The sequence below is a fragment of the Schistocerca gregaria genome, chromosome 11, assembly GCF_023897955.1.
Source record: "Schistocerca gregaria isolate iqSchGreg1 chromosome 11, iqSchGreg1.2, whole genome shotgun sequence".
NCBI lineage: Eukaryota > Metazoa > Arthropoda > Insecta > Orthoptera > Acrididae > Schistocerca > Schistocerca gregaria.
Genome location: NC_064930.1, coordinates 66,670,573 through 66,692,661, shown reverse-complemented (window position 1 = coordinate 66,692,661; position 22,089 = coordinate 66,670,573). Strand labels below are relative to the sequence as shown.

The 22,089-nt window shown below is 42.4% G+C and overlaps 1 protein-coding gene across 4 annotated transcripts in view; it reads left to right on the top strand.

Annotated features, from left to right (window-relative positions):
• The window catches only part of LOC126295106 (coiled-coil domain-containing protein 50), a 156,053-nt gene that overhangs the window by 107,801 nt on the left and 26,163 nt on the right, over window positions 1–22,089 (top strand). For 2 of the 4 annotated variants that reach the window (XM_049987360.1, XM_049987361.1), the window contains exons 1-3: window positions 8,147–9,044; window positions 15,163–15,292; window positions 17,081–17,195. In XM_049987360.1, coding sequence (XP_049843317.1) covers window positions 8,162–9,044; window positions 15,163–15,292; window positions 17,081–17,195 — 1,128 coding nt within the window. In that variant the 5' untranslated portion in view covers window positions 8,147–8,161. Of the gene's footprint in view, window positions 1–8,146; window positions 9,045–15,162; window positions 15,293–17,080; window positions 17,196–22,089 lie in introns of those variants that run through there. The other 2 variants (XM_049987363.1, XM_049987362.1) reach the window with 1 other exon arrangement.

Genomic DNA, 22,089 nt, shown 5'->3' with positions numbered 1-22,089 from the left:
TCGTCGGTAGTGCTAGAGCTAATATGGCGGTCGTAGACTAAAATGTCTTCTCGATCCTCTTCGAAGCGTTTACATTCGTAAAATCTTGTCTTAATCATACGAGTGTTGTCCACAGAGTAATGCACCGCATTTTTCTCTGCTGAAAACAATGGTACGAATGCCGGACGTAACGTATTATTTGTAGTCTCTTGAGTGAGCGCGCTAAGTTTCCGTCACTTACGACATGTAGCGTGGCTGCAGGACATCTTCAAAATGGCGTCTGTAGGTGATGTACGTTACAAGCAACGTACCGTAATTGAATTTCTCACTGCAGAGAATATAACTGTGGAGAGTATTTACAGACGCTTGCGCAAAATGTGTGTCGACAGAAGTGCAGTTAGCCGCTGGGCCCGGAGGGGTGAGGCCATCAGAAGGCGGTTCGGCGCAGCTCCACGATTTGCATCGGTCGGAGAGACCGGCTGTCACACCTGATACGTTGCAGCGAGCCGCCCCCCCCCCTCCCCCCTCGTAATTGCACTTGGTTGCGCCATTAAAGGGTGCCTTTTGTGGAATACATGACGAGGACTATAGTGAGGTGATTCACACAGGACAAGGGTTGATACCGACAGAGCATACACGCCTTTTTTCGCGCTGAGGAAGGCCATAGAACGGGATGGAGACAGCGTGGAAAAACAGGGTTTGTAGATAAGACTACTTTCGTGTGTAATTCTCATTATATTCAATAAAGAATTGTTAAAGAAAAAACGCGGTGCGTTATTTTCTGGGCAACCCTCGTAGATTTGTCGAAAGCCCCAGGCAATATTTCCAATGCGGTGCTGCTCCTTATTCCGTTTTTCAAGAAAAATTTAAGGGGATATTGTATGTCCCCATGCCGCCAGTGTTAAATTATCGAATTTTGTGACCCATTATCTTCGACACTTTTCAATACGCGAACTTAACCCAGATAGTCCTGAATTGTTTTTCAAAATTGATTTATCTGCAATGATTCACAAGGTTGTAAGGAAGAAAGTAAAAACAATTTTGAGTTTTATTATTTAGTATTTCCAAAAAAATGGGCGTCCTTCCAGGAGGACAGCAGGACAATAAGGGAACATCTTTTTAAAGTAAGACATTGCACAATTAACTTGTTTGGTTTTTATACTTTCAAATAAATATAAATACATTTGATTTATGGGCTAAAACCGCTAATAAGTACAAAAACATAGAAAACAACCTACACACATTTTATGCACTAGTGTGATAAGACAAAGCAACAAACATGAAGTGGTTCGTCACATTTTACGCACTTAGTAGTTTTTTTGACAACTTCTACATTTCAGCTGCTTTTTTATTGTCTCGTCCGTTGATAATTCAGCAACCTTATGTTCTCTTCCATCAAATCTAGAATCTAGTTTTGCCCTCTTACTAAGACATCCTCTGCTGGTAGTGACTCTTCTGTTACTTTTAAGAATTGCAGTGGCAGTTCGTCATATGATCTGTGTGTTCTTCGTTGTGTGTGTAAAGAGCCCAGGCATTTTGCTCTGCAATAACTATAAAATGTGCAATGATCGGGAAATACCACTTTTCCCTCTTACAGAGCATCTATATAGGGATTCATTTTGGTCAGTTCGATCTATGCCTCACATATGAATATTGTAGGAGTGTAATAAGTTAGGTTGAGGCACGCTAATCCTTTTTTGTTCCTTGCAAAATCTTGCTACAGAGCGTAGTGGTTGCACTCTGTCAAAGTTCGTGGCTACAGTAACATTGTCATTCCAACGTACAATGGAAATCCCGAATGCTGAGTCAGAACAAACTTTATATGATCCTCCATCTTTCATCATTTTGTCTGTAGATGATACAGTACAATTCTTACCTGTTTCCTCTTACTGTTCCTGTTGCTTCCACACCTCTCTTTAGTTCATGTAGTAGTTCAACGCTGCTAAAGAGATTATCAAAGTATATTCGATATGGAACATGTGGAAGTAACTAGTCAACGTAAGTCATTACCACACCGTACCCCATACTTTCCGTTTCGTAATCCTTACTAAACGTGCCAGCGTTAGTTATTTCCTTATCTTTTGATTCTAACATGTCCAAAAGTTTCATCAGTGTAAATCATTTTCTGTGAATACAAAATGACAACATATTACCCTGATGTCCTTCTGGAAGGACGGTTGAAAACATTATTGAATTACAACTAACGAAAACTTTCAATCGTAATATGAACCCGTAAATAATATAGGTTAATTCTTGAAGATATTATATGACAAGTTTCAGAATTATTGATGCAGTATGAAAGAAGATACGCATTCAAATCAATAACAAGGTCGGCCAGTTGGTCCATGGTAAAATATGCCCTATATTCAAGACAGTTTCTCACTCACTATGAACGACAGCGTCAAACTGACTGTCGTAGCGCGCAACTGACTCAGCCTACTTCATATAACAATGCGTCACAGTCCGTTGCAACAATGCGTTATTCGCAAAAATAATTTCAACAGTGAGTGACGCCGTCCTTCCAGAAGGAAATCAGGGTTATCTGGGTTAATTTTCCATAATCATTGCATACACCTTTCTAGGTACACTGAACCAGAATTATTAAATTGTATTGTGGGCATGGTTTTTCTCAATTTTGTAAATAAATGAACATAAAAGCCAAACAACTCGGCATATTTTAATTATTGTAGTTCCGTATGTGTTGAATCTCACACTTGGCATGCTGTGAAAATTTCATGTCCCTACCGTCAGTAGTACTTTAGAAAACGGGCCATTTGTTGCAAAAAATTTAGTTCAGGGATGTTGAGGTTTAAAACTTTTATTACAAATTCTTATACAGACTTAACATTTCTGCGTCTGTTATGCACTAGTATTGCCCTGGCCCATACTGTCTTCTTCAGTGCCACAACAGCTCAGTTCTTGCACCTCCTTTTCTTTCTTCTTTCTTGCTTATTTCGTCACTTGCTGAGCAGCTAACTCTGCTTCACGTACACAAAGCTTATCCAGTTCCCGCAGTCGTTCAGCTGTGTTGTCCAAATCTTACCCTAACTTCTCCAGTACCTTTTTTAAGTCAGTGGTTCCCACCCGTAAACGTTATTTCAGCATCAAACACTGCTAAATTTAGGTTCATAAGGCCAACAAATACATTTTTAATCTCACGGCACCACAGATTATTATTGGACTCATTCACATTCTGGGTCTTCCCACGTAAACACTTTAGTAGCTCAGGATTTGCCAAATATCTGTAAATAGGTTTGATTGCCTCAATTACTGGGAAAAGGAAGAGAATGTGTATGTGTAAATTCATGGACGTTGCCAGAAAATTCAGCTTGCCTCTATTTACACAAAGTGCTTGGAGGTGGACACAGAGCATGACATGACTTTTCATCGGTTAATAGTCAACGAAAGAAAGTGCACCATACAGCTCTTTTCATCTTCTCTAAATTGTTAGTTACCTCTAATGGCCTTCGCATAATATTCCTGTAATTCATCACTTTCCTGATACTACTTTTCGTTGAAAGTAGTGTGGCTATTGGCTATTTTTGAAGTAAGCGAGCATAGGTTGCTTTTTATACGCAAAGAAAGGACTGATTGGTTTATTCATAATTCCAACATCGCAGACGTAGTAATAGGCACAGAACAAAGGAATTAACAGCCTTCTAGGATGCGTAATGCCAAATATAGGACTACTCAACTGTTGCATTATATGGGTAGCCGCGAAATTTGAGTCCCATGTCAACATCCAAAATATTATTTCAAAGTCTCAAAATTGTCTGACGTTAATGTATTATATAGCAAAATGTTTAGAAAAGTCATATTTCAGCGAATTTCACGTGCAATGCAAATTCTTTGATACTTCTTGGAAAGTAAAAATTCCCCGATACGTGTAACCTTGTAAACTGTCAGCTACAAGGTGTAAAACTTTGCTTCCGTAGTTTGCCGATAGGTGGCGACAACGGTAAGTAGCGGTCGAAGAAACAGATCGCAGACCTCAGGCAGTTAGCTTAGACCTCGTGTGTGCATCATAAAGTTGTCATTGATTGAAAATGTCAGTTAACGAGCCTAATTCTCGTCATTTTTGCGGGAGGCGTTACTCTTTTGTTTAAATATGAAAACAGCGGCCGAGTCTCATCGAATACTCAAGAGTACGTATAGTGAGGTCGCTATTTGTGAAAGAACATGTCGTGAGTGATTGCAACGCTTAAAGAACGGTGATTTTAACGTCGTAGACCGGTGTAGTGGTGAGAGAGAATGGAATGTTTTCGAAGATGCTGAATTGGAGACATTTCTGAGTGAAGACTCGTGTCACTCAAGAATTGGCACGATTAGTGGGAGTGACAGAGCAAGCCATTTCAAAGCGTCTCAAGGCTATGGGCATGATAAGACAGAAGGAACTTGGGTTCCGTGTGAGCTGAAACAAAGAGACGTTGAGCGGCGTTTGTTTGTTTGTGAACAGTTGCTTCAGAGGCAAAAACGGGATTTCTGCATCGCATTGTGACAGACGAAAATGGATTCACTATGATAACCCTAAACCCAAAAAATCATGGGGATATCCCGGCCATGCTAGCACGTCGACGGCCAAACTGAATATTTATGGCTCCAAGATCATGCTCTGCATTTGGTGAGACCAACTCGGCGTCGTGTACTGTGAGCTGTTAAAACGGAGTGAAACAATCACACAGGTGCTCGTTAATGCGTTTGAGCAGAGCATTAAGACAAATGGAAGGGCACGATAGTGATTTTGCAGCTCGACGACGCTCGACCCCACGTTGCAAGAGGTCAAAACGTGCTTGGAAACGTTAAAATGGGAAGTCCTACCCCACCCGCTGTATTCTCCAGACATTGCTCCCTCTATCACATATTTAGATCAGTGGCGCATGGTCTGGCTGACCAACAATTCCGATCTAATGAAGTCACAAATTGGGTCGATTCGTGGATCGCGTCAAAAAATTTTTTCGACGCGGGATTCGTACACTGCCCGAAGGATGAACGCACATTGGAAGCGTGTATTGGTCACGCAGTACTGGCGTATCACCTGGCGTGATGGTATGGAGTGCCATTGGTTACACGTCTCGGTCACCTCTTGTTCGCATTGACGGCACTTTGAACATTGGATGTTACATTTCAGGTGCGTTACGACCCGTGGCTGTACTCCGGATTCGGTCCCTGCGAAACCCTACATTTCAGCAGGATAATGCAGGTCCTTTACGGGCCTTTCTGGATACAGAAAATGTTCGACTAGCAACTGGCTCGTCACAATACGCCAGTCACTACTCTCGATGAACTATGGTATCGTGTAAAGCTGCATGGGCAGCTGTACCTGTACACGCCATCTAAGCTCTGTTTGACTCAATGCCAGGCGTATCGAGGCCTTTATTACGGCCAGAGGTGGTTGTTCTGGGTACTGATTTCTCAGGGTCCATGCACCCAGATTGCGTGTAAATGTAATCTCGTGTCAGTTCTAGTATAATACATTTGTCCAATGAATACCCGTTTATCATCTGCATTTCTTCTTGGTGTAGCAATTTTAATGGCCAGTAGTGCGTTATTCTCTGAACGCTTCGCAATCTGGACACGTATGTCCCGTCAAAGCCCTACGTTACCATAAATCTGTACGAAGTTGTCGAATATGACCAGTTCTGACTTCAAAATGTTTCCTGATATTTCATTGCGGACTGTCGCTCTGCAATAGGTTTCCGCTAAACACATTCGTACTAGATATGAGTGTTTTTAATTACATTTGAAATGAGGTGTGTTTGTGACTTTGTGTATAAATGAATGTATCAGAGGCGTGTTGAGACCTCCCCAGGGATGTTGGTAGTGCACAAAGCCGTAACGGACTCGGGTTACCTCCGTCATGTCACACCACACGCTCCCACTGTTCGTTGCCGGGAGTTGCAGTTTTGCCTCGACAGTGCGAGGAAAGTTGTCGTCGCTGCTTTATCGCAGTTTTGTCCGTTGCTTTCAGTCGAAGCGATCACATGCGTTGGTACAGCAACGGTTCAGAACAAGTTATTTTTATGTGGTAGTCGCGTGTCGTTGAGAGATTGGTAAAGTGCTGCTGTCAGTCACATTTGATTATAACACTAAAGTTCCCTAGGAAAACGCGGTGGTGCATCTGTCAACAATTTGGTCGTAGGTGAAGTGTGCAGTCCGTGTCCTTCAAGCTGGATTAAGATTTCAGCCCTGTATAGTGATCTTCCAACAAATGTCGTTAGATTCTCGTTAATGAATTGCTACATACTGTGCTGCGTAGCCATTTTATAGTTACATCAACGACAGACTATAGTGGAATATTGGCGTTGTTGTCCTAGCGTGTTAGCATGTTCATAGATGAGTATGGATTGTTTGTTTGTGAACCATAATTGACAGCAAAGAGGGGAAAGTGCTGAACTGGTCAGTTAACTAGCCCAGTTTCATTTCTCCTTGCGGCTGGTTTCTAAGATACCGCCAGCAACAACTGTGCTATCTCTTGTTGAAAATATTCTAGCAGTAGGCGCAAGTTGAGTCACTGAGCCTGTTTCGAAATTTTAGACTAGTGTCTAAAATTTCGTTGATTCGTCACTTAGGAAGGTGACGTGTCGTTCTCGTGGTAAAATTGCGATGTGTTAGTTTTCGGCGCTTTGGTTACGGGACAGAGTGCCCGAACGTGAAGTATACGTAGTTTTGCTGAGAGATTTGTGCTGGAGGTGCGCCCAAGTTGGTTGTTGAAGCAGATGGGATAGGAAGCAACGTTGGCGCAGTGGTTTCTCAGAGCAGGTAGCCTTTCCCCCTCTTGGGGCACGGTACAGGGTGTCCGTAAAGTGCAGCTGCTCTGGCCGGGGCCACCGAACCGCAACAGATAGACGTCGTGCGTAGCGGAAGTTTGTGCCCTTACCGAACATTACCAGGGACTTCGTTGGCTCCTAAGTTTTCGAATTTGGCAAATGTTACACGTGGGCGCTGCTGAATAGACAAGACTGGCCGAATCTCCAAATTCTGAGAGAACGTTACGTGATATTTGTACTCTGTTTGTTGAAGCGGTTTTGGTAAACGGCAAGGAAATAATGTACTGACGGGACGAAACCTGTTGGTTAGTGTTCGTGGGTTTCTCTAGACATTTTAAAGGCGTGGAGAGCTGAAGTTTGCGGGGACGTTTGTAGTTCAGATTATGGAGACTGGATAAGAAGCAATGTTGCCACAATGCTTTGAACTAAAAGTTAAGAGCTTATCAGTGTGTAGTACACCTGTAATTTCCATTGAAATCTCCAGTTCGTTACCAAACCATTAACGTCGGAGCTCGCCTAAACTACGTTGCAAATGTCACCAACGAAATAAAGCATACTAAGTTGTTTCAGTTTATGTCTGAAGACGTTATTTGGGAACATGTACGGAACCCAATCGGCAGGTCGCTTAACTTATTAGGATAGATTGAGCTTAGAAGGGAATAGGTACTAAATATCCCCCGTGGGCTGATATCGCGATAGTACTTAATATATATTCGATTAGCCCTTTAGCAGAACTCCTAAAATCTCCATTTCAATTCATACTGCGTAAGTTTTTCTTCCTCTCCTCCCACGTTGGTTCATATGGTCTCATCACCGCTTTGCAGCTGTTCGCTGTTGAGTTTGTCTACTGTTCCTGTTATGTTGACAGCATTTCTACTTTGTCATTTAGTGTGTATAAACAATAGTGGTTGTCTGTAGAGTTTCAAAATTTTAGTACAGATTTGGTTCGTCAGTCATCGGCTATTGTAGCTAAATGTCTGAATAATGTCCTGCTTTTGAGGCCTGCGTATATTACGTCCTGTGCGCATTGATATATTTTTTTTAGGTCGCGACCTTCTGTCAGTGTGTCTAACCAGTGTCATTTCTCTGCTTGTTTTGGTTTACGCGACCTTTCTCCGCTAGCGCTAGTGTTACACACCATACACGTCTTCGGACCTCACTACTCATGTTTTTTGTCCCCCACGCTACAGCCTTCTTGAATGTTTCTGGTGTTGTGAAATGCAGTGTAATGTCATTTGTTCCATTGTACTTCCACTTGTGTATGCGTAAACACTCATTTAAATATTTAAATCAAGTGACTCGAGTGTTCAGTCGAAAATTTTTAGCGCTATTGGGGTAAGAAATTTGCAGACTGCACTATTTATACCTTCGGGGAATAATTTGGTGCGCTGACTTTGCGTTAAATAGTAAGTTCGATGTTGTGTTGCACCGGCAAGACCGCCGCTAAGCTTCCTGCACGCTGCGGCGCGGAGCCGGAGGTCCGCGGCATTGTCCCGAGCGGGGTACAGAGCGTTTCGCGCACTCTCGCTGCTGCCGAGCTGGCTCGCAGTTCGTTGCCAGGCAGGGGCAGTGTCCGCTCGGAATCCGTCCGTTGTGGCCGCGCCGCGGGAGGGAGAGCACTGTCCGTAACGGCCGGAAAGCCCCAAGGTCGCGCCCTCGTAGTGGGGGGAGTGGTGGTGCATGCGCAGTCGGGCGGAGAGCCAGGGGTGGGGGCCGGCGCGCGGCCGCAGATTTCGGCGGGTGGGCGAGATTGCAAAGCGCTTTGGGCAGCAGGTCCGTTGGGAAGTGGAGCTGCAACAGCGCCGGGCCTTTTCGAAGGATGTTCCACCGCGTCTTCGTTGCCGTCGCGGGGTTCCCCCACCCCCGATTTCATCCCCGCGAGTTGGTTCGCCGGGGCAGACTCGCTGCGGAGGCGAGTGCTGACGAAGCGCGCAGCTGCTGCTCTCTCGCGGCCGCGTACGGTGAGCGTGGAACGCTGGGCGTCGGCCACGTTGCCACAGCAGCGCGCCGGCGAACGGCCGAGGCGCACGCGCTCAGAGCCAGCCGCCCGCGCCCGCCAAGGTCACACGGCCGCCGCCGGTGGCGCGCTGCTGCCCTGCGCCATTTCGGGCCTTTGTGCGAAGTGCGGCTCTCCGGTGTTGGCTGGCAGCCGAGTGGTGCAGCGTGGCGGGCGCTTCGGGCACCGCAGCGGCGAGCCGGCGTCCGCCGCCAGGGAGAGGCGGCCTTTGTGGCGCGAAGTCCGGAGGCTGCGCAAGGCTTTGGAGGCCCTGGACATCGGGGCCGGCGGAACGCGCGCAGGTCTGTCTCCGGCGCTCTATTTGTTCGCTCCGTTGTTAAGTACTACGTAGCCATCTATTAAAACTGTCTCAAGACACACACGACGGCTAAAGTGCACCCACGTGACCCTCCACCCTGCATTTTTTTCGTAACTTACGTACAATGCTGTTGCTTAGAGAATGGTGTACTGCTGCTCTCCACGCTACTGTATCCTGTGCAATACTTCATCCCAGAGTAACTACTGCAACCTCCGTCTACTTCCACCTGCTTACTTCATTCCGTGTCTTGGCATCCCACTTCACCCCTCCCCCACACTTCGTTACTAAATTTACGTTCCAGGATGCGTCCTATCAACTGATCCATTTTTCAGTCAAGTTATGGCAAAAAATTTTCTGCTTACTTCTAGTAACTACCTTGCTCATTACACTCCCCTTCTAATCTTAAGAATTACTCTGTAGCACCACTTTTCAGAAGCGTGTCTGCACTGCCTATCGTCCGTGCCTTACGCTTAAACCCGTATCCCATGTTAAATGTCTCATCAGAAACCGGTTTCTTGCCATTGCTTTCTATATTTCATATTCCCTCGTGCGCATAATATACATAAAAGTGCTGATCGGAGTCTTATGTTAATTATTGAATGTAGAGAATTTTCCTAGCAGTTCTAGTTTGTCCGTTGGAAGTAGCGCTAGTCCAAACATAATGTGATCACGACCGTTATGTGCCGTTGACTAGTTGATGTCGCCGGTTATCACCTTTGAACCTGACGTAGCTGTGCGGTACATGCAATTAGCACTGGTAGTTTATTCGACGGAAGAAAGACTAACCCCCACGAGCGTATTCCGTGATATTACACGTTATCTGATAGAATATCAGACTTCAACAAGACAAAATTACACACCTGTGTAACTGTAGTTCGTAACAGCGTCTAGTGCGTTCGAAGACGTAACTGTGTTATCACAATTTCTTCTCAATTGACTTGGAACGGTCTTCCGCCGACCACGTTCATAAGACGTGGGTTTAAAAGAAGGAAAATGTACTTAAATTATCAATGCCGCAGTACTGTCAGAGTATGCTTCGAAGACAGATCACACGTAATGGACAAGTCTAAATACGTACATATATGTGTTAGAGTAACAATCCTTTTGCCCGCGGCCCTTCTGTTTCGTGGTGCTCTTGACAATTCGTTAACGTTGAACGTAGCCAGTGTGGTGATAGTATGCGGTAGCCGAACAGTCGATCTATCTTAAGTCTAGTTGTACGAAAATTTTGCCTTTTTTTGGTTTCTCGGGATGTCGGGGATTTCAGAGGCGCTGGTGGAATCGTGTTAGCCTGCCGTCGGTCATCCTGCAAACGTTTACGAACATTGCACGCAACGGAAACGACGGCTACACAGTTACGTGCACTTTCACCCAGACGTTCATTGCCATAGAGCCACGTGTTACTTGGAAAGTTTCCCCCTTCCTTTAGCTGTGCCATTCTCTGCGACCAGTGGTATCAGTTGCCCGATTTTCTTCCGTACTCCATTCAGTCACCATATGGCCTAAGTTAGTAAGCTAGCACGCCTTCATAATTTTGTTCTTGATAGTTTTAAGATTTGCATTTATTTCATGTGACTCATTTCTCGCGGCGACAAACTGAAAAGGCTATAAACTATGTTGAATATTAACTTAAATTGTAAACATGTTACTCTACTCTCCTCTCATTATAAAGCAGATAGGGTCGGTTGGGGTTATTTCAGTGTGATATAATTCTTAACCTAATACCGCACATGATCAAATTCTAGATATATTCTGCATTCCACAAGAGGCTATAATATGGCGTTGATTTGTGTTGGCCAGTGTCGTGATACAATAGCTAAACTCAAATCTGTATACATTAACACGTTTTAAACCAAATTTCAATAAAATTAGTAATATCACTAATAATTTGAACGTAAATTAAAGTTTATGCGTGTGGAGATGTTGTTGCCTTAAGTCTAAAAACTTGTTCAATGCAGCTCTCCACCATGTGCAAGCCTCTTCACCTCCCAGTAATTATTGCAGCCTACATCCTTCCGAATCTGTTCTGCGTATTCATCTCTTAGTCTCCTTCCGATTTTTACCCTCTGCACTTCCCTCCAATAATAAATTGGTGATCCCTAGATGCCTTGGAATGTCCTACCAACTGATCCCTTCTTCTAGTCAAGTTGTGCCACGAATTCCCAGTTTTATTCAGTACCTCCTCACTAGTTATGTGCTCCACCCATCTAATCTTCAGCATTCTTCTGTAGCACCACATCTCAAAAGCTTCTATTATCTTGTCCAAACTATTTATCATCCACGTTTCACTTCCATACATGGCTACATTCCATACAAATACTTTCAGAAACGTCTTCCTGACGCTTAAATCTATACTCGATGTTAACAAATTTCTCTTCTTCAGAAACGATTTCCTTGCCATTGCCAGTCTACATTTTATATCGTCTCTACTTTGACAATCAGTTATTTTGCTCCCCAAATAGCAAAATTCTTATTTCCTAATACTATTCCCTCAGCATCACCCGACTGACTTCGACTACATTCCATTGTCCTCCTTTTGCTTTTGTTCGTGTTCATCTTATATCCTCCTTTCAAGGCACTGCCCATTCCGTTCAACTGCTCTTCCAAGTCCTTTACTGTCTGACAGAATTGCAATGTCATCGGCGAACCTCCAAGTTTTTATTTCTTCACCATACATTTTAATACCTACTCCAGAATTTTTCTTTTGTTTGCTTTACTCCTTGCTCAATATACAGATTGAATAACATCGGGGAGAGGGTACAACCCTGTCTTACTCCCTTCCCAACCACTGCTTCCCTTGCATGTCCCTCGACTCAAAACTGCCATCTGGTTTCTGTACAAATTGTAAGTAGCTTTTCGTTCTCTGTATCTTAACCCTGCCACCTTCAGAATTTGAAAGAGAGTATTCCAGTCAACAATGTCAAAAAGCTTTCTCTGTCTACAAATGCTAGAAACGTAGGTTTGCCTTTCGTTAATCTATTTTCTAAGATAAGTGGTAAGGTCAGTATTGCCTCACGTGTTAAGACATTTCTACGGAATCCAAACCGATCTTCCCTGAGGCCAGCTTCAACCACTTTTCCATTTGTCTGTAAAGAATTTACATTAGTATTTTGCAGCTGTGACTAAACTGATAGTTCGGTAATTTTCACATCTGCCTTATTTGTGATCTATGTGATTCCTAGTGATACATGCTTTTACAACCTTACCTTAATCTTTCAGCTACTCCCACTTAGCTAGTTTGCAATTCCTGTCACTCATTTGTGAGACGTTTGTATTCCCGGTTCCATCCCTTTGACACTGAAGAAACTGCAGAAAGGTAGAATTTAATCTATAGTTCATAGTCGATAAACTGTGGCCAGAGTCCACATCTGCCATGGAAATGTACTGCAATTTAAAATCTGTGTCCTAAATCTGTCTTCACATTATATAATCTGAAACCCTCCAGTAGCTCCAGGTCTCTTCTATGTATATAATCTTCTTTCATGATTCTCAAACCAAGTGTTAGCTGTGACTAAGTTACGCTCTGTACAAAATTCTATCAGGTGGCATCCTCTCATTCCTTACCCCAGTCCATATTCATCTACTTATTTTCCTTCTCTTACTTTCCCTACTATCGAATCCCAGTACTTCATGACTGCTAAAGTTTCATCTTCCTTAACTATTCAAATACTTTCTTTTGTCTCTCAATACGTTTCTTAAATCCATTCATCTGCAGAGCTAGTTGGCATATACTAGCACTACTGTGGTAGGTGTGGCCCTCCTGTCTGCCATGGCTACAGTAAAGTGTTCACTATGCTGTTCATAGTAGCTTATCCACATTCTTATTTTTTTTATTAATTATCACAACCACTCATGTTGCACCTATCTGATTTTGTATTTATAACCCTGTATTCCCCTGACCAGAAGTCATGTTCCTCGTGCCACTGAACTTCACTAATGCCCACTATATCTGATTTAAACATTTCCTTGCTTAAAGTTGTTTGCATTATCTCCACAGCAAAGCTGTTTTGGTTAGTGTTAAAAGGCCAGGTCAGTCAGTCATCCAGACTGTTGCCGCCGCCCCCTCCCCCCCTGCAACTATTAAGTCTGCTGCCCCTCTCCAGGAGCCACATGTTTGTTTGGCCCCTCAGCTGATACCCATCCATTGTGGGTGCACTTACGGTATAGTTAACTGCATCACAGGGGCACGCAACCCTCTCCACAAACAGCAAGGTTCATGGGGGAGATTGTAGGGTATGGTGAGCAATGTTCCCTGTTTTCCTTTCTAAAGCATGCCCCATATATTGCGAAAGACATACTGCACGTATGATTAAAGTGATCTTCAGAAGATCAGAGAAGTGAAAAGGGAATGTCACCATATGCTGTTCTAAAAATTGCAATATTCCATACGAAACACAGGCAGTCATCACTAGACCCAGGGACGGAAGGGATGAAACAAGACAAACAAAAACCTTCTTTGTGCTACAAGAATGGACTCGAATTCAGGAATATTGACTACAATGCATTAACAAAATGACTGGTAAGATAGTGCAAGGGTACTGGGGACAAATAATAGCATAAGATCTACACAAGTGAAACCATATTCAATGTAGTTTCTATCCATACACGCAGGGAATTGTCATTGGTACATTTCCTGTAGATGGATGATGCAGAATGGACTGATTTAGAGCAAGTAATTGAAGTGTTTCTTGCACCTGATTTAATGAGACACTACAAATTGTTTTCAATGGTGTGTAGTAGATTTTTTGGTCATGCAATTAACATTGTTCCTCGTTGAGCTTCTTAGGAACTTGGATATATACTTTCATTGGTTTCATGAACCTGTACTTACATATGATTGGGGTAATTGTAGCATAATAAAACATTAAAGCATGTTTCACTTGAATATTACAGTGTATACCAACATTACTACAAAAAAAGGGGGAAAACTGGGTGCAGTTGAACTCTGGGTTATTGTAAGAGTCGTCATACTTGAGGAAAATTCAGTAGGAAAAATTCTAAAATATTGCATTGCTACTATATGACGAACTGACAGGAGAATTATATTGTGGTTAAAAGCCATTAAGCTTAAAACGTGGTTCTTTATACTCAAATTACTCCAATTGACCCTATTGTAAGTAATGCCATGGATTAATAGAGACTCTTACATGACAACTGTCAAGTTTCAGAAACGTAGTTCATTGAAAAGGAAAGTGAAACGAAACATGTTTCAGTTGTGCAAATAAATTTGGCTTTTGTTGTATGTCAGCTAGAAATCCTTAATGTTTTGCATACAGCTGCTCTAGACTTTCCTTGAATGTCGTTCACATTTTAAATTTTTTATACTAATCAAACAAGATGTACAGTATTCACACAGGTAAGGGAACTTTAATCTTGGTTGTATAAATAAGAAAGTACATACCTAATATGATGGTGAATATTTTCGGAATCTGGTGCAGTGTGCAGCTAAATTTCTCATGGAATGTCATTTCAAACTGTATTTACAAAGGCCACTCTTGAACCTCATTATCAGAAATGTTTACTTTTGTGAACATGTAGCATGTGATATTGTGATGAATAAAAAGGATTGTTGAACAGATTTGTTGGAGAACTTTCTAACTTGGTTTTGAACATAATACAGCACACTTTCACCAGTAGATGATAGATTTTATTACTCATGCATCAGTTAAACTCTGTAGCTTTGACCTTTAATGCAATCTTGACTTGTCAAGCATTTAAAATTCCTGTCCGTTCCATTGAAACGCACTGTAGTGTTAACACACAGCATTAATACTTATATTGACCTTGCACTAAAGACATCTTGGAGAAGAAAATTTCTAGTTTTGTTATAATTAGCCAGTGGAAAACCCTTAAAATTCCAATTAGCTTTTGCCACTACCCTTCGTAAAAATATTTGCTGTAAATTAGTCGTGACAGCAAATAGCTAAAAACGTACGCTCAGGCAGCACCTCTGTCGTTCTGTGTCACTGTAATTTCCTATTTTCTTCATTGTTTGAACAGCCTGTAGTAAATGGAAAGTTGTGCGTGAAATTTGCATGTATGTTGCTTTGTAGAATTCATGTTAAGGCCTCACTAACTCGCCCTTCTAATCTGTTTTGCAGTTGAACATCACCTGTCCGGTAACCGGTGGCGAAATGCAGTGGTGCGCGAAGATTTCCCTCGTGCGAGAGACGAACAGCGCCGTGAACAGGAGCTGGCAGAAGAAATGCGGCGGCGTCAGGCTTTGGAACAGTGAGTGATTACATGTATACAGTGTTGACTGTGTGAAATTTGACAGCAGTTTCTGGGTGAAAACTGCTGCAGTAGCACAATTGTAATTTTTCCTTTGTTTCCACAAATGTTTTGGGCCCACGAGTCTTGTGAACTTAGGTTGACATATTTCAAAGAGTATATAAAGTGGTGACAAGTTAGGCAAAGTAATAAAATTTGATTGGTGCCGTTGAAATATATCTGGGTACTTCTTTTCGTATTGGAGAGCTTCTGTGGAAAAGTCATTAGGTGTGAAACTGTGTGGGAAAGGCAGCAGTTCATACTGGGTGGTTATGATTAAACTGTAGCTGGTTAAGGAGGTAGCGGTGTGCTGTAATTATTATATGGTAGTGACACTTGTTAGATAGGCTTCTGCATCAATGTGCAGCTGATCTACACTGTAAAATTTCATCCACTAGGCACAGGTGTGGTTCCTACAGCATTTTGTAAACATCTCTGGTGCTTGTATTGAGCAAATTGTGTAAGTGGCTGTTAATAAAATAGATTATACAGTTCTCATTTGCTTGATGTTTGCTGCCCCTGTCCTGATCCTAATTATTACAAATAGAAACATTCCTGTATCTTCTTGCATTCAGTGCCAGATTTGCACCTGATGGCCAAAATTGGAAGTAGTTCTTTTTCTTCAGCATTAATCTGTTTTACACAAACACATGAGATATGTGCGCAGTTCCACGGCTGTACGATAATTACAGCCTGCACTGGACCTGTGTGAGTAGCTGCACTTAAGTTATAACCACTTAGTATTGTAATTTATTGGGACGGTCTTGAAAATAGATTTGTGATAGGAAGTGAAAGCTAAGGATGAGCCTTGGGTGATGTCGCCATTGTGGACACAACTATTGATAGTACAGTTCTGCTTTGTCTTCAGATGAGTCAGTCTCTCTCTCCTCTCTCTCTCTCTCTCTCTCTCTCTCTCTCTCTCTCTCTCTCTCTCTCTCTCTGGAGTAGGGTTGTAAAACGGATTTGACTGTGGTGTATAACATAGTTTTTCTGAATTCTTCACGTCATTGGCTAGGTGGCTAAAGTTACATATTTGAACTCCGCATCCCCCACCCGACCCCAAAATTTTGATTATGGCGACACTGATCTGTAGTGCAACCCAAGGTCCAGGTTAGTCTGGAAGGTGACGGTTTGATTGAGAGTTTGTAGATCCAATAAATGTCAAAGCAGAAAATCTTGTTGTGATAACTTCACTGGTAAGCGAACCTAATATTTACGTCTGCACCTTATAGAAAAATGAAATTCATTCTAAAGAATCACTTTTTACTCCTGGCAAATAAGTCACTTTCAAATTAAAATATAAAATGACCTCCATTTATTCCAGTATTCCAAAAATGTTGTAATTTACTCACTCCTATGAAGCCAAATATATATTGGGCTGGGGCAGTTAATTTCATAATTGGCAAAGCTAGCAAATGTAAATTGAAGAAAAATGTGTGTTCAGTCTTTCAGAATGAATTAAATCATCCTATGTACCATATGTGAGAGCACAGTGGCAGTTCTATGATACCCCATGTTGCTGAACAGGTGCCCTTCTAGCTTGCATTTTTGTGGATCTGAAATGCTATGTTGATGGGTTTTAGTGTGTAAATTTGCAACAAAATATGCCCCTGTGGTGTAGCATCGCATGAGACACAGATTCTATTGGGATTTGTTGTAAAGGACTGCTGAAGAATGTGACACATAAGTAACTGAACTCACTTATTTGGGGACATGCTTACTAACAAAGTGAACCTTCCAATTTTTTAGGGAAGAGTACGACGCACGTGTTGCTGCAGAGCTTGCAGAGCGGATGGAGCGGGAGGAGGCAGCAAAGAGAGCTGCCCTGGAGACGCAAGACCAGCATGTCGCTTGGCGGCTACAGGTCAGTAATCGGTGAACTACTTCAGTGGTATGCTTGCGTGAAAATTCATTTAAGTTCTAATTAGCTACAGACTTCATAAAATCCAGCAAATCTATATACACACATCAAACTTGAAGAATGGGTTTGGCTGTGTAGTCCATAAAATGGGGGGTAGCTTGCATAGGTATTTAAAGAATCTCAATTAAATTTTTGTGCATAGTGGTGCATAACCATGAAGCTTCCATGTGATGAGAGAGTTTTAGGAAAGATTTTTTAAATGTTAATATCAACACTGTTTTATTGAAGCCTATGAAAAATTGTTTACTAAATTTAATCAATTCTCTTCAGCCCTCTTGGTTGGAGGATTATGCTATCTTCTGCGAGGTAATTAAAAATGTATTGCCATGCATGGATACGCTCTGAAAGTGTCGGTCCACTTCTCGCTTAAGTTTAATTTCTTCACTTTTCCACTATTAATGTAACGTGCAGTCCATCAGCACCTGCACGAAAAAGGTTGCTAATAAATTTGATTCTTTTTTTGCTTTTAGAGGAAAGATTACTTGGATTGATTAATGGTTTTTGTATGTTGATAAATGTGGCATCGGAGTTAAATTGCAAAATGTTGATGTTCTTGCTAGGAGATTCATGAGAAACTGCAATTTTTTGGCAGTAAGACACACAGCTTTAAAGGTTGTGAAAATTATTAGGAGTGATAGATTGTTCACTGTAGTGTGCAGGGTGATAAGTTAAACCATCAAACCACTGTAGAAATGACATCAAATTCCAACGGAATATTATCGGTGAAGGGGGAAAATGTATAGCAGAAGAAAGTCACAAAATGTAGCAATTTAATAGTGGTAGACTAAAAATGACTAATGAATCATACAACAATGCCGAAGGCGTAAGTTTGACATTAAAAAAACTGTACTATCCAGTGTGCATGCGTGTACAGGTGCGATTTTGGTTACGTAAGCCCATCCACTACACTAAGGTCATATTACATCGGATGGAAAAATGGGTTTTTAGTGGTCCTGGAGCCTAAAACTGTAAAAAGCATCAGTAAAAATCAAATCTGTTTAGTCACTTGTGTGTGACTGACACAAAATGTATTCAATATGCTAACCACCATTTTCAACAAGTTGAAATTGAGAAAAGGCGTGTTCCACAATTGAAGTGTTTCTAGGGTCACGTTCAGAATGTGTTGCACATTGTGTGCCTTCAATGCAGCAAAATGGGTGCTTCAGCAGCTGCTTAACTGGATTTGCAATGTGCAGAGGTGCACTATCTTGATGCCATTTTGACCAGTGGTGTTACTTCTGCAGCATTTTGAAAGTTTATCTAATCACCTTGTACTTAGACATAAGTAATTACATGCATGGTTAAGGTGAATTCTTTGCTGTTGACTAGCTGTGAAATGCTCAAGCAATTAAAGGTTAAATGTGGTGATATTTACCCATGTTGAAACCATTAACTTCTAAAGTTTAGTGGGAGAGTGATTAACCCTTTGTAAATTTAACTTTGGCTTTGAGATACTGAATTAGCAAATTTTCCAAGCATGTACTATAGGGAAAGTATCATGATCATCTCGTTCTATAAAGACTGCCCTGCATGTGGTGGTGGTGGTGGCTTCTTCTCCCTTACTTGTAAACCTTATCTGGTAGTGTACATGTCTGCTGAAACAGCATAAATTGTTTTTGTGCCTCATGCCTAGCTTAGGTTTGTCTCTGCACTTTCTTTTTGCACGCCAGTTAAGCCCGCTCTTGTATTGCCAAGGGAGTGAGTGAGTCAAGCGTGCTACAGCATTGTGCCAGCATGTAATTTAAGTGTTCTCGACTCTCTTAGTCAGAGCTGATGCGTTGTTGGTTACAAAGATTTTTTTTTCCTTTCTGGTACTATTACTTCTATTTTGGTGTTTAGTTAAGGTCAGCCATTTTGGCTTTGCATGCATAGATGTGGGTACTAATAGATAACAACTTCAAAGTACATGCACATAGGTGTATTTGATCTTGTCATTGGTTTAAAACAAATTGCTTGCTGTAGGTTTAGTGTATTTAGATATATTGCTAACTATTTACCTTTTCCACACTGCTTAAATGAAGGAGGGAAAAGTGCAACTAGAATTACAGGTGGAATGGCAAGAGTCTTGTTACACTATTCACTTGGTGCATCTGCCCCAGGGACTGAAGCCTGTCTTAGTTAATTTAGTTTCTTGGCATCCCAGTTTTAGTATAAATGTCATGTTTCTTAAGAAGATGCTGTTTCTGTAGAAAGTTTCATTTGGCCTCCCAGTCACAGTGTGCAGTAAGCTGTTTAGACTCGTTTTCGTGTGCGTGCAGGCAACTGGGATGTGGCCTGTGTGTCAGCACGAGCAGTCGAGGGCGACAGTGGCTCATGCATGTGTGGGACACCTGCAGTAGGGCAGTGTGGCAGGTAGCCTCCACTGCAGCGAGCTGATAGGCTCTCAGAGCATCTGTGTCCTATCATTCACTGTTGGAACAGTCAGGTGCACATTGTGCACTGCAGTAAAAAAAAAGTGCTTGAAATCAGTCTGAAATGCACTTTCCTTGAAATGCTTGAATTGTTTGGGATGACTGGTGTACAGATTTTATAATTTCTACTCCTGTTTATTTACTCATGTGGCTCACATGCAGTTTAAAATACAGGTACGAGGGCTATCTAAAAAGTAAATTACGTTTTGGAATTAAAAATAAAGTATTGGAAACTTTATTATATACAGATGAAAGCCACACTTAAATAATACAACTTTTCTACATAGCTGCCATTTAAATTAAGGCACTTATCGTAGCGATGGTAGAGCTCGGAAATTCCTTCGTTGTAAAATTCAGCCACCTGCGCCTTCAACCACGTGGTTACCTCTTCTTGAAGCTGTGCGTCGTCACCAAAACGCTGCATAGCCAATCACTTCTTCATTGCTTGGAATAAGTGGAAGTCATTCGGTGCCAGGTTGGGACTGTATGGCAGATGTGGAAAAAACTCTCACTTAAAAGATTAGAGAACTTAAAGAGTGGCATTTGCCATGTGGGTCTGGGCGTTGTCGTGAATCGGCAAGATCTTTGAGCCCACCTCTCCCCTGCGCTTGTTTTGTATTGCTCTTCTGAGGTTGTGCAGAGTTTGGCAGTACCTTTGAGAGTTTATTGTAGTGCCTGTTTCCAGGAAATCCACACAAATCGCACCTTTTCTGCCCCAAAAGACAGTCATTACGTGGTTGGAGGCGCAGGTGGCCGAATTTTACGACAAAGGAATTTCCAAGCTCGTCTATCGCTACGATAAGTGCCTTAATGGAACTATGTACAAAAGTAGTATGTAAGTGTGGCTTTCATCTGTATATATTAAAAAAAGTCCAATACTTTATTTTTAATTCCAAAACCTACGTAGTGTACTTTGTGGATAGCCCTCGTATATAACATACGACAAAGATGCAGTAACTTTCTCATTCAGAAAGTCGTGGTGTGTTGATACACAATTAACACACGCATACACTCGTTCAAGCTTTCCCAACCCAAGGTTGCTTTATCAGGAAACAGGGAAGGAGAAAGAAAGACGAAAGGATGTGGGTTTTAAGGGAGAGGGTAAGGAGTCATTTCAACCCTGGGAGCGGAAAGACTTGTCTTTGGAGGGAGGGAGGGAGGGAGGGGGGGGCGTGGAGGAGAGACAGGTATACACACGCATGCATATATTGCTCTGCGCATATACACAGGCAGACATGTGTAAATGCAAAGAGGTTGGGCAGAGATGTCAGTCGAGGCGGAAGTACAGAGCCAAACATGTTGAATGGCAGGTGAGGTATGAGTGGCGGCAACTTGAAATTAGCGGAGGTTGAGACCTGGTGGGTAATGGGAAGAGAGAATATATTGAAGGGCATGTTCCCATCTCCGGAGTTCTGATAGGTTGGTGTCAGTGGGAAGTATCCGGATAACCCAGAGAGTGTAAGACTGTGCCGAGATGTGCTGGCCGTGCGCCAAGGCATGTTTAGCCACGGGGTGATCCTCATCCCCCTAAGGTAAGTCTTTCCGCTCCCGGGACTGAAAAGACTCCTCACCCTCACCCTCTCCCTTAAAACCTGCATCCTTTAGTCTTTCCCTCTCCTTCCCTTTTTTTCTGATGAAGCAACCTTGGGTTTCGAAAGCTTGAATATTTGTGTGTTTTTTATAGTGTCTATCAACATACTAGTGCTTTCTCCTTTACGAAGTTACATCATCTTTGTTTTTATATAATTTTTCCCACGTGGAATGATTACCTCTGGTATATAACATTAGTAATACTAAATATAACAAGAATATGAAAATACAAAACTACATATAAAACTGTCAATATCGAAGTTCTTAATCCATATAAGAACCGTATCGTCAGCTTTCGTAGGGTAACTCTGGTTCCCCTGGTAGGAACGCAAGGGGCGTTCATCTGTAACATGCTAGATTGTCTGGTTCAGAGCCTGTCACAAACTGGAGATTCTGTAGCACCCTGTTCGTAAAGTCTCTGTGCATCGTCAGTGTCCGGTGCGAGCACTGTTCGGTAAGACCCATAGTCTCCCGTGTAGTTATGTTCAAGCAGTCAGTTACTTTCTGAACCACTAACACACCTCGCAGATTTTCTATAAGCTGACAGTTCTGATTGCGCAGGCTTCTCACCCTGGTATGACAGACGTCTAGCTGACCTGCTTGCTGTAACAGTGTGTGTCCTGAACTGAGTCTCCAGTCATACTGGTTCTCCTGTAGCTGGAGGTATTCCCCAAGCAAGGCCTTGCTTCTGCAGGTTGGGGGTGGATACGTGTTGTTCAGCAGAGCGACGCCAGTAAATCGCTGTTGGTAGGATTGCCCCAGTTACTACCCGTATAGTGTGGTCCAGTCAGTTGTTGATAAAGTTGGTGTAGCAGCTGTTGAGCCACTCCGGGGGC